Source organism: Caretta caretta, chromosome 14 (assembly GCF_965140235.1).
Source record: "Caretta caretta isolate rCarCar2 chromosome 14, rCarCar1.hap1, whole genome shotgun sequence".
Lineage (NCBI taxonomy): Eukaryota > Metazoa > Chordata > Testudines > Cheloniidae > Caretta > Caretta caretta.
This window is the reverse complement of record NC_134219.1, coordinates 15,023,849-15,040,468: the sequence shown is the minus strand read 5'-3', so window position 1 is coordinate 15,040,468 and position 16,620 is coordinate 15,023,849. Positions and strand designations below refer to the sequence as shown.

General features: G+C 48.2%; 1 protein-coding gene across 6 annotated transcripts in view; it reads left to right on the top strand.

The window, feature by feature from the left end:
- MIF4GD (MIF4G domain containing) overlaps nucleotides 1-16,620 on the top strand; it is a 19,299-nt gene extending 2,679 nt beyond the window's left edge. The window contains exons 1-6 of one of the 6 annotated variants that reach the window (XM_048817532.2): nucleotides 1,433-1,877; nucleotides 7,637-7,770; nucleotides 12,416-12,525; nucleotides 13,318-13,473; nucleotides 14,437-14,529; nucleotides 15,548-16,620. In XM_048817532.2, coding sequence (XP_048673489.1) covers nucleotides 7,689-7,770; nucleotides 12,416-12,525; nucleotides 13,318-13,473; nucleotides 14,437-14,529; nucleotides 15,548-15,775 — 669 coding nt within the window. In that variant the 5' untranslated portion in view covers nucleotides 1,433-1,877; nucleotides 7,637-7,688 and the 3' untranslated portion in view covers nucleotides 15,776-16,620. Of the gene's footprint in view, nucleotides 1-1,407; nucleotides 1,878-6,705; nucleotides 6,842-6,872; nucleotides 7,127-7,636; nucleotides 7,771-12,415; nucleotides 12,526-13,317; nucleotides 13,474-14,436; nucleotides 14,530-15,547 lie in introns of those variants that run through there. The other 5 variants (XM_048817535.2, XM_048817533.2, XM_048817536.2 and 2 more) reach the window with 5 other exon arrangements.

Below are 16,620 nucleotides of genomic sequence, written 5' to 3'. Positions count from 1 at the left end.
GTGGCACCTTAGAGACTAACCAATTTATTTGAGCATGAGCTTTCGTGAGCTACAGCTCACTTCATCGGATGCATACCGTGGAAACTGCAGCAGACTTTATATACACACAGAGATCATGAAACAATACCTCCTCCCACCCCACTGTCCTGCTGGTAATAGCTTATCTAAAGTGATCATCAGTGGCCCAACTTGATGATCACTTTAGATAAGCTATTACCAGCAGGACAGTGGGGTGGGAGGAGGTATTGTTTCATGATCTCTGTGTGTATATAAAGTCTGCTGCAGTTTCCACGGTATGCATCCGATGAAGTGAGCTGTAGCTCACGAAAGCTCATGCTCAAATAAATTGGTTAGTCTCTAAGGTGCTACAAGTACTCCTTTTCTTTTTGGAGCATAAAGTGTGTTCTACAGCACCTGCTCTTTTGAGACCTTGTTAAAGCGTGAGCTGGCATATTCTCTCCCCCCCCCATTTATTTATTTTTTTTAAAGCTCATATATTTTCCCCATTCTTAAATTCTTCAAACGTTTTTTCCTACCTTGCAAGTAAAACCCCTAGTGCCAAGACCTGAGCAGTTCTGCTCCAACATACTCATCAGGTTGCCTATCTTAGAGAGGGAAGGAAAAATAGAAGAGTAAATAGATTTCAGTTTCAAGCTTCTGAAGTTCGCTTATAAACTGTGAAGGAAAATACGAAAGCAAGAATAAGAGGTTCAGCTCTTTGTTTATGAGCAAACCCCAGACTTCCAAGCTAACAGAGGAGAATGTGAAGCCATGGACTACTACTGTACAAAAGGAATAGCCTGAAAAGAGGAAAAGTAACCGTCAGCTTCAAGTACATGAACTGATCTGAAAGTTACAACTGTGTGGTGTCTGCTTGGAGGCACATGAGGCCTGTTGGATATAGGCATGCCCAGTTCCCAGTAAGTAGTTTTTCATGTTTCATTAATCACCATAACCACTAGTGAAAATCGTGCACCCCGTCTCCCTGTGCTGGTAGTGCCAATAGAGGCCAAAGGTTGAATGGACCATGGAGTGGGAAGGACTCACATGCCTGGAAAGTAGATCCCTACAGGGCAGGAGTGGGGCACGTTTGCAGGATAGTGTGGGGAATCTGCACTGCAGCTTCTTTTGCTGTATTGTATCTGTCCTGCGTTTAAACAGAGGGATGTAGCCTTTCGCTAGGGCTAAGTTCATAGAAAAGTCAAAAGATTGTATGGTCAAAACCGAGTATTAAAATACAGCTATGGACGAAGAGATCTTCTGACTGGGAGACAACAGTCTGAGTCAGAGGGAAACGGGCACACTCTGACCCTCACTCCCCCAAGTCGTAGGATGGTGAAAGAGAGCAGGGAGTTGCAAGGAAAGAGATGGACAGGTGAATGCAGAAGGTTGCGTAAATCCTGGTTCTTCCAGGCGGTGGCGCTGCTGTTTCAGCACTCCCAAGTTCCTCCGCCCCTTGGCTCTGGCTGCTAGGAAATGACCTAAGAGGAAACCCGCGGGTTTGCAATGGAAAGAATCCGTCTGGTGGTAATCACTGACCCCAAAGAAGCTGAAAAGTAAGAGCAGCAGTTGAGAGTTGCCGCCTGATTGTGCCGCCTGGGGTCTCTCAGGGCGCTTTCCTGGTGGAGGGGCGAATGTACGAAGGATGCCTATCTTGCATTTGCATTCCATGCTTGAACTGCTGCCTTTCCTGCTTCTGCTGCTGCTGTTCTTGGCGCTGGGTTTTTTCCTGATCTATCTCCAAAAACCCGAACCTGAAAGCAAGAAGAATTAGGGGTAGGGGCGGTTCTTCTCTAATGCAAAGAAGGCACCAAAGATGCGAGCGCTCGAGTCCTGAAAAAAACTCTCTGGCAGAGTGAAGAGAAAAGCTGGAGCAGGTTGGTGATATTTGCAAATCTGTCTGGGCTGGGCTGCTCAGAAAAAACTTTTGCTTCTTTTGGGTGGAGTAGCAATTATTTTTCAAGCCGGGACATTTCTCTACTGACTTTCTCGACTGCTGTCCTGCTTTTAAAGCAAACCAAACACCTGATTCCTTGATCCCGTTCTAGGGTTTTTCAGTAAATTTTTTGTTCGTTGTTTTTTCCTCATCTAGGGAGAGAGTTTGTAATTTTAATGGTGGCCATAATTTGAGGCAATTTTTCTGGAGTTTTTGAGGCCTAAAATCACTTTTTTCTCTTAACCAGCTATCCTAGATAGATAAATTCCTAAAAACAGGTGATAGGGCAGGCACTTTCATAATTGATTTATGCTTGAAATTTACATTGATATCCTGATTTCCCCCCCTCCTGCTGACAAACAATGGGAAAGTGTTCCCCTGCTGTAAATTAATATATAGGTGGCTGTTTAGGTACCATGGTGATGGGGTTCCTTCTTAAAAGGTAAATGGATAGAGAGACATGCCCCTAAAATTGTGTTATGAAGTAAATCAACCCACATCAAGTTCTGGGTATTTAACCCCTTCTCTCAGGGTGGACCTTCAACCCCACCACCATTATCACCAGCCACACCCACACACATTATAGATAACCCAGTCCTGGCAAGGGGAAAATCTTGACCCCCTGTTCTATCTTTTATTCATGGCTCTCGTTACCAAAGTATCAAAACGCCTCACAATTTTAATCCTCAGCACCCCTATGAGGCAGGACAGTGCTGTTATCCCCATTTTACAGTTGGGAACTGAGGCACAGAGAAACTGTGACTTGCCTGAGGTCACACAGGGAGCCTGTAGTAGAGCAGGGAGTTGAACCCAGGTCTCCCAAGTCCCAGGCTAGCATCCAAATCACTGGGACTGTCCTTCCTCTCTTTTGTAGTGGTTTTAGTTGGAATCGGAGATTTTAGTGTTGGGAGAGCCCTGTTATGCTGCCCTACTGTTTTTCCTGCCCACATGTCAGGAGATGAGTCCCAAGATTTGGGGAGGGTATTTATAGTCAGTCACTTGAGTGAGGGAACCTCAATCCTGTTGCTCACTCTTACTGTTTGTATGGAGCCTTCTCTGAGCTCTAATGTGGGGAGGCTGGTATTGGACTGACAGGACATAGTTGGGAGTAGTGGAGGTGGGACTCCCACAGCAGTGTTATAAAATATACCAAGGAACCAGCAGTAAACTGAGTTGCTTGGGACAGTTTCAAATGTACCAAGTCCTGTGTTTTATCCTGCTCCTCCCCAGCAGCCATGTAATGACTCTTCTGTGGTGGATAAAGGATCTTCAAGGACAGATGAAACATGTTACTGGTGGGATCACTTGTTATCATCTTAAATTGAGTTATTTTCTCCTGGGCTTCTGAGGATCTCTGATCCAGGCCTGGGAAGCTCCGTGTTTGGGTGTGGAAGGTAGGCAGGAGCTCATCCCCTCCCCACCTCCCTGTGGCAGTATTAAATCTATGAAGGTGCATTGTGCAGAGTGATGTGCTTCTAGCCAGGGCAGCAGCCCACATGCTGGGGTTGGTAAGTGGCTTCACTCTGCACTCAGCTGGCAATAGCAGGCAGCTCATCCCCATTTGGAAGGGTGAGACCCTCCTATTCTCCAGAAACCTGAACAGGCTCAGATGAAGCTGAGTGCTTGCACAGTTAGTAAGAGTGCTGGGCCTTCTCTCCAGTCAACCCGCTTGACTTCTGGGTGCTCTCACCACACATCCTCTGAAACACTCTCATCCTCTTCTTTCTGGAGAATGAGCAGCAACTGTGCTCTGGCCCAGATGTCTGTGGTAGGAGACAGAGGGAGAGAGGACCAAGAGAGGAGAAATGTGACTGAGTCTTTAGAGGATTTAATAAAAGAAGGGATGTCTCAAGCTGTGGCCTGAAATTCCTGAGAGGCCAATGGGGGTCACAGGCGCTGGCTTCTAATTTTCCCTGGGGGTGCTCAACCCCTGCTCAGCCCCAGACCCTGCCCTTCTCCTAAACCCCCACCCTGCGTCTTCCTGCCCCCGCTCTGGCCCCACCTATTCCCGCCCCCACTCCACCTCACCTATTCCCTGCCCCATTCTGCCCCTTCCCCCGAGAGCACCCCATCCCCGCTCCCCCTCCCTCCCAGCGTCTCCTGCATGCTACTGAACAGCTGTTCTGCAGTATGCAGGAGGCACCGGGAGGGAGGGGGAGCAGTTGATCGGCGGGCGGGGGAGCCTGGCTGGCGGTGGGTGCAAAGCACCCGCTAATTTTTTCCATGGGTGCTCCAGCCTTAGAGCATCCGTGTAGTCAGCACCTATGATGGGGGTGTTTGGTTGTCAATCAATAGAAGCTCCATTCTTCATATCCACAGTGTATGTGTCTGCCCCAGCCTCTGTGTTCTGTTCCTGCCCATCTGCATTGCACAAGGAACTGGAGTCAGGCTGTGTGGCTGGCCACTACTGAACTGACTGCCAAATGCAGAAGTTAACAAGGGGGAGGGGTATTGGGACCAGGTGGCAGATACTTGAATGCAGTCATAGATTTTAAGGCCAGAGGGGACCATTACGATCAGTGGGTCTCAACTTTTTTTTACTGGTGACCCCTTTCATATCACAAGCCTCTGAGTGCAACCCCCCCACAATAAATTAAACACACTTTTTAGTATATTTAACACCATTATAAATGCTGGAGGCAAGTGGGGTTTGGGGTGGAGGTTGGCAGCTCGCGACCCCACCATGTAATGACCTCATGACCCCCTGAGGGGTCCTGACCCTCAGTTTGAGAACCCCTGATCTAGTCTGACCCCCTGCGTAGCCAGAGGCCAGACACACTCATCCACTGATTCCTGCATAGAGCCCATATGTCAGAGGTTTTCATGTTGGGGGGGCGCACGGAGGAACGTTCGGGGGTGCTAGTGGTGATGCCAAGTGCCTCAGGCTTTGGCTGTGGGTGGTGGGGCTTGGGGAGAGAGTGCCACCTCCAAACCCGACTTATCTTAGTGGGCCACCCAGCCTGTGAGTCAGTGTCAACACCTCCGTGCCCAGCAATGGCTCCGCCCCAAAAGACCATTGCACACACCTTCCTCCACCTTGAAAATCTGAGGGGGGGAGGTTCAGGTATTGGGGAGTGCAACCAAAAATTGTAACTCAAACTGGGGGCTCAGCTCAAAAAGTTTGACAACTGGTGCCATATGTTGTGGCTGAGCTAGGCAATCTTGTTTTTAGAAAGATGCCCAATCTTGATTTAAAGACTTGGGTGTTGTATTCCCTGCTCCCCTTTGCTCCGTGATCTTCACTGCACTGAGAGTCATTGATGCTGCAGTGTCCCTTGGAATAGAGACATGATGGGACTCAGGAGTAGTGAACACAACTGGGATTTGTTGTTTGTTACGCTGAGCATTCATGGCTGGTCTTCACAGGCCCTTTTCTCCCCAAACATCCCACCAGTGCTAACCACAGTAGGATCATTTGATAGACACAGCACTGGCATTTTTACTATCAGGCTATCTGCATTTGCTTTGAGCAGGGTTAGTTGATGCAGTGGTAAAAAGGCCAGCAGCTATGGGCTCTCTACACTAAGGTGACCACTGGCCGGGAGCTGTTCCTGTGTTAGCAATGGTGGGATGCTTCAGGGGAAAAAGGCTAGGGGAGAACCAGATCCTGTAGCCTCCTAGCGCTCTAGCTTGCAGCCTAAGGTGGAGGTGCTGCACAGTGTTACCACGCAGGGTGTGTCAAAATGCCAGGCCAGACTCAGCAATCGGAAAGTGGACTACCACTACTGCTTACCCTACCAGCCATTCATGAAGCTCTGCCTGATAGAATGACATCACATCCTCATTAGGAAAGAGAAGGTTAATCAAGAATGCACACAGAGCTCTGTGTGAGTCATCATCATTGCTGAATCTCAACATCTGTGTCTGCTCTCTGTGAGAGATGGCTGCCAAGATAGGCAAAGTATTCTACATTTTCCAGTTCTTCTTTTTCAATGTAGATCTTCCTTGCTGGCTGGTGGAGAACTTTTGTTTTGCTGATGTTTAGAGTTAGTCCTAGGCTTTTGTAAGCTTCAGAGAAGCAATTCAGGGCTGTTTGTAGATCCTCCTTTGAGTGTGCAACTACAGCACAATCATGTGCGTACAGAAGTTCGGTTATTGTTGACGATATTACTTTAGTTCTGGCATGGAGACGATTTAGTTGAGAATACACACAGAGATCTGAGTAAGTACATGGTATAAAACCAAAGAGGAGTTTACCTGGAAGAGACACCTTGTGGACAGGGAGCAAGAGATTGTAACTTGTGTGAATTTCCGTAACTTAGAACCAGAGAATGTTTGCTAATTAAACATTGCTGTAAAACCAAAAGGGACCTCCCATCTCCTTACAAATGCATTAGGGGGTATAAACTATATCTAAACTCAAGTCTCTAGGCAGGCAACGTGTTTGACTACAGGGAGAGTGTTCTGCTGTCCGGAATATAGTCAGACACAGAGCTGTGAGAGAGCTAGAAGGTCTCTGCTGTGTTTGAAAACAGGAAACTTGCAATGACTGGGTCTGATTCTGTGCTGTGCTTTGGGTACAGCCGAGCGGGGAGCAAAGGTGGCTTTACCCCACCTTTGCACTCTCCAGTTTCTGGGCTGCTCCAGGAACCAAAATGGCGCTTGTGTCAGTTAGAGCATTGAGGGGTTGCTCTAACTTACAGCAGCCTGTCCCAAGCTGCTTTTGGGCTGCAGGGCTATACCCTCTTACTTCTGGCACACCTCTTATATAGGCCTTCATCTCGCTAATCCCTGATATCTGCTTCCTGGGCAGTTTGCACAGTGACTGTGGAATTCTGATGAGCTGGCAAAACCCACTGAATGCTCCACTTGGACATTTGCCCTCCCAGTGTTTGTGACACAGGCCACTGCAGCCCTGCAGTAAACCTTTGGTGCCGCACCGACCAGTGGCTGGTCTCACATTAGGTAAGACTGGATGCGTATGTGAAATGACTACTCCCCCAAAATAACTAAGCAGAAGAAAACCCAGGAGTTTTTAGGATCATTTCGTACAAGGGAGAATACTGCGAGCTCTAAAGGAGACTAGAGACTTAATAATGTTGTTGGCTGTAGAATTTGCATGCTATCTCTGTTTGCCTCAGTGAGCAAGATTCGTCTCTGGCACAGCCCCTCTGAAGTCGATGTTACTGTGTGAAAGCAGCTCTGCTATTAACTGACAGTGCAGGAGGGAGGTGGACTGGATGATCATCCGTATGTTTTGAATCTTTCTTATGTCTTTGAGCAAAATCAGCTGAATTGTGGGTTCAAAGCCACATGCGAGCAAATGAATCAGCAGATCCATGCCGTGCTCTTGTGTGCATTTCCCTGTGACAGGCTCAGGCTGTTACTCCCTTTAAAATAACATATTTTTGTTGCCTCTGGGTGGGCTGTTTGTTTTTGAAGTTGCAGCTCAACAGTTTAAATAGGTTATTATATCAGAAAATATATGGTCTACCGAAGAGAGCCCACTGGCCCAAAACCCCTTGTGAAAGTGTGGCAGACAGAAGGGATTATAAAAAATAGTAGTGATGGTTTCCCAGGATTTGGGGGGGTGCAGTTTGGAAAAATCTTACAACCCCAAAATAACTGAGTGCTCTTTACATTAGTGAATTGGTTAAACTATACAGTACTCCAGCGTTTCCCCAAATGGCAACAAAAACACCAACACTTACCCTCACCCATCTCCCTGTCTAACTAAGCCGTGTTTGATCTCTTCTTCAGGGTTTGCCACTAACAGCCACTTCCCTAACTGCGCTGTCGGAGCAGGCCAGACATGGGAGACACGGGCAAAGAAGAGTATAAGATACAGTCATTCGACACCGAGACGCAGCAGTTACTGAAAACTGCTCTCAAAGGTCAGCAAGCACCTGTCTTTCCAGCCCCCATGCCATGGCTTCCATGCCCAGGCTGGCTGGCAGATCATTCCTGAACAACCAGATGCCATTTTGTCTTGTTAACACTGATGGCTCCGAATAGGAGAGCTACGTCAGAAATGCCATTAGGCTGCTGCTTGACCCCCAAGGCCTTTTCCCCACCATGGGTGAGCTCGTGCTGGAACACACAATCTCTACTCCCTGAGATTTAAGGCACAGTTGTCTGAGTTCAATTCCAGATTCTGGAGGGGCGTGTCCTCTAGTGGTTATAATCTTTCTGCTCCTGTGCCCTCAAACTGTCTCTGTTCCCATCCACCGGCCATCCCTCTATTCATTCTCCCCCAATCCCAGATTCTGCTCTCCCATCCTGCTATTATCCCCCCATCCCCCTACTCCTACCCCAGCCTCTGCTCCTGCCCAGTCCCCCCATCTGCTGTCTGTCTCCCCCGTGCTCCGAGTCATCCCTAGCTACTTCCCCATCCCCTTCAGCAAATAATCAACATCCTCCAATCCCAGATTCTGCACTCCCACTCCTCCTCCTTCCCCAATTCCCTTTGCTCCTATCCAACCCCCTACCTTGCCTTCTGCCCCCTCCACCTTTGTGCCTATATATTCTCCCATTCTCCTCCCCTGCCCTCTGTACATCTCTCACCCTCTGGCAACTGCTCCCCTTCTGCTTCTCCCCACCTCTTGCTCCTGCAATCTCCCTTCTTCCCCCTGCCACCCCATTCCTCGCTCCTTTGCATTGCAGTCAGGGTGCTTCCTCCTTCTCCTGGGCCCACCAGCAGGGGGAGCATTGAGAGCACAAGGGAGAGTGTCTCACTGTTCTTAGGTTTCAGAGGGGTAGCCATGTTAGTCTGTATCAGCAAAAGCAACAAGGAGTCCTTGTGGCACCTTAGAGACCAACAAATTTATTTGGGTTATGCCCAAATAAATTTGTTAGTCTCGAAGGTGCCACAGGGGCTCCTCGTTTTTTCCCTGCTCTCAGTTCTTGTGCCTGCTGCCACAGTGGCCTCTGACAGCCAGGAGAAGCAGTTGCAAGGAGAGTCCTGACCAGTCCCTGCAGACCTAGGTTGAAGCGTGCTCAGTGCAGCCAGAATTGGCAGAGAATTTCTCCACACGTTTCTAATGAGCACAGAATCATAGAACTGTAGGGCTTGAAGAACCTCAAGAGGTCATCTAGTCCAGTCCCCAGCGCTCAGGACCAAGTAAACCTAGACCATTCCCAACAGGTGTTTGTCCAGCCTGTTCTTAGAAACTTCCAGTGATCAGGATTCCACAACCACCCTTAGAAGCCTATTCCAGTACTTAACTATCATTATAGTTAGAAAGTTATTCCTAATAGCTAACCTTAACCTCCTTTGCTGCAGATTAAGCCAATTACTTCTTGTCCTATCTTCACTGGACATGGAGAACAATTGATCACCGTTTTCTTTGTAGCAGCCCTTTATATATTTGAATACTGTTAGCAGGTCTTCCTTTAGTCGTCTTTTCTCAAAGCTAAACAAGCCCAGTTTTTTTAACCTTTCCTCAGAGGTCGGATTTTCTAAACCTTCTACCAGTTTTGTAGCTGTCCTCTGGACTTTCTCCAGTTTGTCCACATCTTTCTTAGAGTGTGGAAACCAGAACTGGACACAGCACTCCAGCTAAGGCCTCACCAGTGCCGAGTAGAGCGAGACAGTTGCTTCCTGTGTCTTACATATGATACCACTTTTAATACAGCCCAGAATATTAGCCTTTTTTGCAGCTGCACCACATTGTTGACTCTCAGTCAATCTGTGATGCATTATAACCCCCAGGTCCTTTTCTGCAGTATTCTTGCCTAGCCAGTTATTCCCTGTGTCATAGTTGTGCATTTGATTTTTCCTTCATAAATGTGTAGCTTTGCCCTTGTCTTTACTGAATTTCATCTTCTTGATTTCCGAACCAATTCTCTAATTTGTCAAGATCGTTTTGAATTCTTATCCTGTCTTCCAAAGTGCTATCAACCCCACTCATCTTGGTGTTATCCACAAATGTAATTTATAAGCATACTCTCCACTCCATTATCCAAGTCATTGATTAAAATATTGAATAGTCCTGGACTGACCCCTGCAGTATTACATCCCCACAGTTTAGCAGCAAACCATTGATAACTACTCTTTGGCTATGGTCCTTCTACCAATTTTGCACCCATTTTATAATAATTTTAAGCTAGACCACATTTCCCTCGTTTGCTTTTGAGAATGTCATGTGGGACTGTGTACAAATGTGTGGGTCTGTGCCTCAAAGCATGGAGACCCTATACTACAGCATCTCAACTAAACAGTTGTAGGAAATTTTTTAACATGAGTAAACAACATGTTTCCCCCTAATTTCATTCTTAGAAACAGCTGAACCATTTTAGCTGAAATATTTCAAAAACTTCAGCCTAAGGCAGGCATCTAACATAGAAAATTTCATGTCAAACAGTTTGTTTGGCAAAGCTAGCAGCTGAAAACCAGGTCTTATAATGGAAAGTGTAGGGCAGTGGTCACCAACCGGTCAATCATGATCGACTGGTCGATCCTAGAGGATCTCCCAGTCAATCGCAATCTCCAGTGGTGCAGCAGGGCTGCCACTAAAGCAGGCTCCCTGCCTGCCCCAGCCCCACGCCGCTCCCAGAAGTGGCCAGCGCGGCCCTGGGTGGGAGGGGGGACAGGGGTCTCCCTCCGCATGCTGCCCCTCTCTGCAAGCATCGCCCCCGCAGCTCCCATTGGCCGGGAAAGGGGAGCTGTGGCCAATGGGAGCTGCGGGGGCGATGCTTGCAGAGAGGGGCAGTACGGAGAGCCACGTGCCCTACCCCAGGAGCTGCAGGGGCATGTTGGCCCCTTCCGGGGGCGGCATGGGGCCAGAGTAGGCAGGGAGTCTGCCTCAGCAGCAGCCATGCTGCACCGCAGACCAGGAGCTGCCGGAGGTAAGTGCTGCCCGGCGGAAGGCCACACTCCAACCTCCAGCCGCCCTGAGCCTCCTCCTGGAGCCAGCACCCCATACCCCCTCCTGTACCCCAAGCCCCAGCCTTGAGCCCCCTCCCAGAGCCAGAACCCAAAAACCCCTTCCTGCACCCCCAAGCCCCAGCCCTGACCCCCCTCTGAGCCAGCACCCCGTACCCCCTCCTGCACCCGTGCTCCAGCCCTGACCCCCTCACAGAGCCAGCACCCTGTACCCCCTCCTGCACCCCAACAATGTGCCCCAGCCTGGAGCCCCCTCCTGCACCCAAACTCCCTCCCAGAGCCCACACCCCCTCTTGTACCCCAACACTCTGCCCCAGCCCAGAGCCCGCTCCTGCACCTAAACTCCCTCCCAGAGTATCCCTCGCCCCCTCCCACACTGCAAACCCCTCAGCCCCAGCCCAGAGCCCACTCCCCAACCCCAGCCCAGTGAAAGTGAGTGAGGGTGGGGGAGAGCAAGCGACGGATTGGGGGAATGGGATGAGTGGGATGGGGCTTTGGGAAAGGGGTGGGGCCTCGGGGAAGGGGCGGGGAAGATCCTGAGTTGCCCTTAAATTCAAAAAATGATCTTGGGTGTGAAAAGGTTGGAGACCACTGTTGTAGGGCAACCTTAACTATAGGCAGCGCTAAGGGTGCTGCCTACAATAACTGTAGAATGTGTTTGTGTGTATACATACTACTGCTCCCAGCTGGGTGGAATTAGAACTGGTCATTTGTGTTTTAGGCTCTGTGCCACTAACAAATTCTCCTGTAGGTCAAGTGGCTAGGGCTTCTGCTTTTGACCAGAAGGATCTTAATTCTGTGTCCATTGTCACCATGTAATCTCAGGTGGCCCTGATAGTGCAGCACAGTGACAACTGTGAAGTTCATTGTGGCTTCCAATTATAGGCGTTAACTCTTGCAGCCTCCTGTGAATTAGAGCAGTATAGAATCATAGAAATGTAGGACAGGACATTGTCCCTGTTTTTCAGGTGTGGAAATTTAGGCACGAAGAGGGTAAGTGAGTAGCCCAAGGTCTCACAGAGAATTGGTGACAGAAGCAGGAATAAAGTGCAAATGTCCTGACTCTTGTACCCTTGCTCCGGTCACTCCTCAGCCTGTTACCAGCATCCTCCCCTCATCAGGGGCTTAACAGACACTGCCATATTCATTTGTTTTTCATCCTTTTTAAGCATTTTTTCCCCTTCTGGAAGTTTGGTGTCCTAGGGAAAAGCCCAGGTAGGAGGGGTTGGGGTTGGAGGCCTCATAGGGAAAAGCCAGCCCGGCTTCTCAGCTATAGCATCTGTATTCAAAGCATAATGAAAATTTTCCTATTCAGCTCAAATTTAAACTAGCCCCCTACTCTCACTCTTTTTCCCCTTTCCCCTCCCCTTGTGATGACTGTCTCTCTGCCAAAAAATGCTAAGCACCCTCTGAAGATGCCAGCCCTGATGCAGTCTGTAGGGGGGCTACAGCAGCTGAGTTAATTGTCTCTGGTCCCTGCCAGCCTGGGAGTGAGCCTGAGTTCTTACAGCATGGTAGCTCAACACACTCCCATGTGCACCGTAGCTGCTTTGCTGGTGGTCTGAAGCATGAGCAGGGAGGGTGTGAAGTTGGGAATCTGTGCAGTGTTGGGAAGTGAGTGTGCTGTGCTGACGGTATCATTTCTTTCCCTGCAGACCCCAGCAGTGTAGACCTGGAGAAAGTGGCTAATATAATCGTGGATCAGTCCCTCAAAGACTCTGTGTTCAGTAAGGAGGCTGGGCGCATTTGCTACACCATCATCCAGGTGAGAGGATGTCAGCATGCTGACAGCAAATCCGTAGTGAGTCACAGCCTGCCCTTCCGGATCACAGCTAGTGCTAGTGGGTACCCTGGCATCTCAGCTGGGCCTGCCTCAGTCCTACAGCATTTACAGAGAACTTTTAATCTGCAAAGCACTTTACTAGCACTACTGAGTCATCCAATGCCACCTTCTAGAGGAGTATCATCTCCTTTTCAAAGAAAGGGGAAATTCAGGCACACAGAAGGAAAGACTTGCAAAAGGTCACGCAGGGAATACAACCCAGCACCTCCTTTCTCCCAGTCCTGCATTCTGATCACCAGACCAGCTGCTCTCTGTCTTTGTAAATGTTTTAATGGAGGCTACCACCACTTGCCCCATCTGCCACAGATATGCAGAAATCCAGACCTGCCCCCGTCTGTGAGTGCAGTTTCTCAGGCTGAACTGGAAGAGGGTTCCCTAATCTTGGGGGCAGTGGCCTTCATGGCAGAGGAACTTATCCAGCATATATAAAAGGTTTATTTCCATAAGATCAGGAGTGAGTCTGGCCTATGGAATTCTGCATGCTGGGAGGAGATTCTCTAGCTCCAGTGAAGCAGTGAAATAGAGGATGAGAATGGGAAGGGATGTGCAGGCCATGACAGTAGCCTCAACTCCGCTTGCAGTTAGACTCCCACCAGTCGTCTTTCTCTGTGCAACAATGGGAGTCTGATAATGAGTGATATGTAAAGACGCTAGTAATGTGGGTACCCACATTGTCTCCTCCCCCCCGCTTTCCTCACTGTTCTGGGGTCGTAGGCAGAGAGCAAGCAGGTGGGCCAGAGCATTTTCCGACGGAGTCTGCTTAACCGACTGCAACAGGAGTATAAGGACCGGGAAGAGCTGCGAGCCCGCTCACCCCAGGCATGGATCTGTTACGTCACCTTCATCTGTAACATCTTTGACTACCTGAGGGTAAGGTGCCTATGCAGAGGACACCCCTATCTGCTGCCTTATGGCTAAAGAAGATCTAAACCAAACCCCTCCAGAGTTAGGGGCCAGAGTTTGGAACCTGGAGTGAATTCTGAATTTTGTGGCTAAACCCAAAAATCTTGATTCTGAACTCCTTACTCTGAATGCAGATCCCCAGTCCACACAAAAACATTACAGTTCAGGCTCTTCACTATTGTTATGTTGCCCTCTGCATATTGGAGACCATTGCTTGCTGTTCCCCTTATCAATAAAGTAGGGGATGAAGGAAGAGTTGTTGGTATATAGAGCTGAGCAAATAATTCTTAATAAACAAACTTTGAACAAATTTAGCATCCCTCACAGCTCCTGGAACAGGTGCACACACCTTTATTTGTTGGTTGGCACACACTTTTTGGAGTTCTTTGCTCCAACTGATCTCTAAATTCAAGTCTTGTTGCTTAATTGCAATTGGTTGGGGAAGTTCCATGGTATTATTTCCTGTTCCCTGACTGGACGAGTGCTAAAGCCCTCCCGGCATGCATACTGAAAATAGTTTTCTGGGAGCTTTGTGGTCATAGAACTCATGGGCTCAGATACTGGTAGGCAGTGAAGGCGAAAGGACTGTGAACACATTTGAAATGTGGGAAAAAAGCATGGGTGTAGTGAATTAATTTTAAAATATAACCAAATATTTTTGGAAAATGTGTATTTTTGCATCACTGTCCCATCTCTGTTGGTACCTTTGCCCCATGCAAAGATCCCTGGTCCTCTGGCTAAGAGAGATGTGTCTATATGGTCTCTTAGGCAAATCCTGCTAACAGGAGCTCTGAGCCAGAGTGACACTGTGACTGGTTTCCAGGGGAGCAGTTCCCGTCCCATTTGAGAACAGTGAAGGAACAATTCTTTAAAAATAAAACTCTTCCTCCTCTACCCATGAGCTGATATGTGCATCCGTCCCATTAACAGGTGAACAACATGCCCATGATGGCGCTGGTGAACCCAGTTTATGAATGCCTGTTCCGACTGGCACAACCTGATAGCCTGAAGAAGGAGGAGGAGGTGAGTGCTGGTGGGACGCTAACATGCAAGGAGAGTTTGTACAGCCAAGTGACTGGCAAAAATACTGTCCTGTGAGGGCTGCTCAGAAAGGTTTGAACTGATGTCTGGACCAAAAGGGAGGCATAAAGCCAAACAGAACTTATTTTTCCCTCGTACCTATTGTAAGTGGGGTGGGGGTAGGGAACAAGGGAGGCTTGTAAGGTGGGACGTTCCTTGCAGCCCCAGAATGGAGGAATTATGGAGGTGCTGGTGCATCCATAATTATGTTGCAGCCAAGGTTCCATTCTCCTCCCTCATTCCAAACATTTTTAGTTCAAGCTCCAGATCTGACTGTGGCTGATGTAGCTGTGCAGTGATCAGAGCCTCTGAATGCCAAAAGCACTGAAACAACCAAAGGACTGTTATAAAGTTCATAAGCCACTGGACATGAATTTTGCTTTTGCTTTGATGTTCTCCCTGGCATCCTACCACAACATACCCTTCAAGCACTCAGCCTTACCAGCATCCTGCTCATAGCACAGGTGCTGCTGTTCCTTGTTAGTTGTGAGAGCAACCACCATATGGTCAAAAGAATCCAAATCACCCTGGAAACAGAGCATGGTTCAGACAGTTCTGTCTGTTCTATTCAGGTGCTTACACTGCACCCATTGAAGGAGCTCTGAGGAAATGCTGATCTAGCTTTTGCCACCTGCTGGGACCCTCAGTATGAGTTGATGCAGGTCTAATGGTGTGAATTGCTGCCAGCATGTTTCTTCAGTAATTTCATGTGTGAAGCTGTGGGATCTCATGGAGACACCTCTTTCTGAGAGAGCCCCCTCCAAGCAGCTATCAATATTCAGGTTCCTAGTCACTACCAGAGATTGATGGCAACAAAGAGTAGATGTAGTAGAAATATAGGGGAACAGGGTGGGGAGAACCAGCCTGGATTAATTTAGAGGTGCTGGGGCAGGAGCTCTATTTAGAAACATCATAGGCCCACACTCCATCTTAAGGTGGCCTTTTCCTTTCCTCTTTTAAGGTGGACTGTCTGGTGCTGCAGTTGCACCGCATTGGTGAACAGCTGGAAAAGATGAACTCCCAGCCAATGGATGAGCTCTTCTCCCTTCTGCGAGATGGTTTTCTTCTGGAGGAGGGGCTCAGCTCGCTCTCTCAGCTCCTGTTGCTGGAGATCATAGAGTTCCGGGCTGCAGACTGGAAGATGACAGATGCAGCTCAAAAATACTATTACAGTGAAGTCACAGATTAAACCTTCCACAGCCAGAACTCTCACCCAGGGGCTCAAATAGTTTCACCCTGGCACTTTCACGAGCAAACGTCACAATTATGTTTGATATTTTTAAGTTAACATTTTTTCTAATGCTTTTTCTAAATAGGATTTATATTGTTTACTCCCAGTAGACCCTTTGTACTGTGTCTGCTGGACTGCAACAGGGGACAGTTTGATTTGGGGGCAAGGGCAGTTTTAACCTAGTCAGAGCTTCCACTCTCTTTACCTATGGCCCATGTTAATTAATGCCTCTCAAACCATTTTACAGTAGCAGTCAGGAAAGCACAGCCAATGGTTTATACTGAGGTCAGCTCTTTTGTATCAACTCTGTCAGCCACCAACCGAGTTAAGACAAGTGGAAGGAAAAGCTTTTGCAGCTTATTTAGAAAACTCCCCTCTTTGCTGCTTATGCCACATGGAATCTGAGCCCATAACACACAAACCAAGTTTTAAAAACAGTCCTCCAGGATGAGTCTCACCTTGTTCCCTGTGAAATCAAGGGCCCTTTACATGGGCAATCAATTATTATTTCTCCCAACCCTGCCCTCTGGGAGGCTGGGTGCCTATGGAAAGCAGAAGCAACACCTGCTCCTGGAGGAAGGAGACACCACCCAGTGTACATCCGTCATAGCAGCAATTTCCTTGAGCACATGTAGCTAGAAACTGTTTTTATGAGTTTTATATAGTAACCACTATGGAATTTTTTTTTCTAAAAAGCAATGTAATGAACTTCAATATTGTACATTTCTGTTGACAAAAGGGACAGGTAAAGGGGAAATGTGTTCTATTGAGGTTTTTTCTAATAAAAGTTTTACACTAATGAA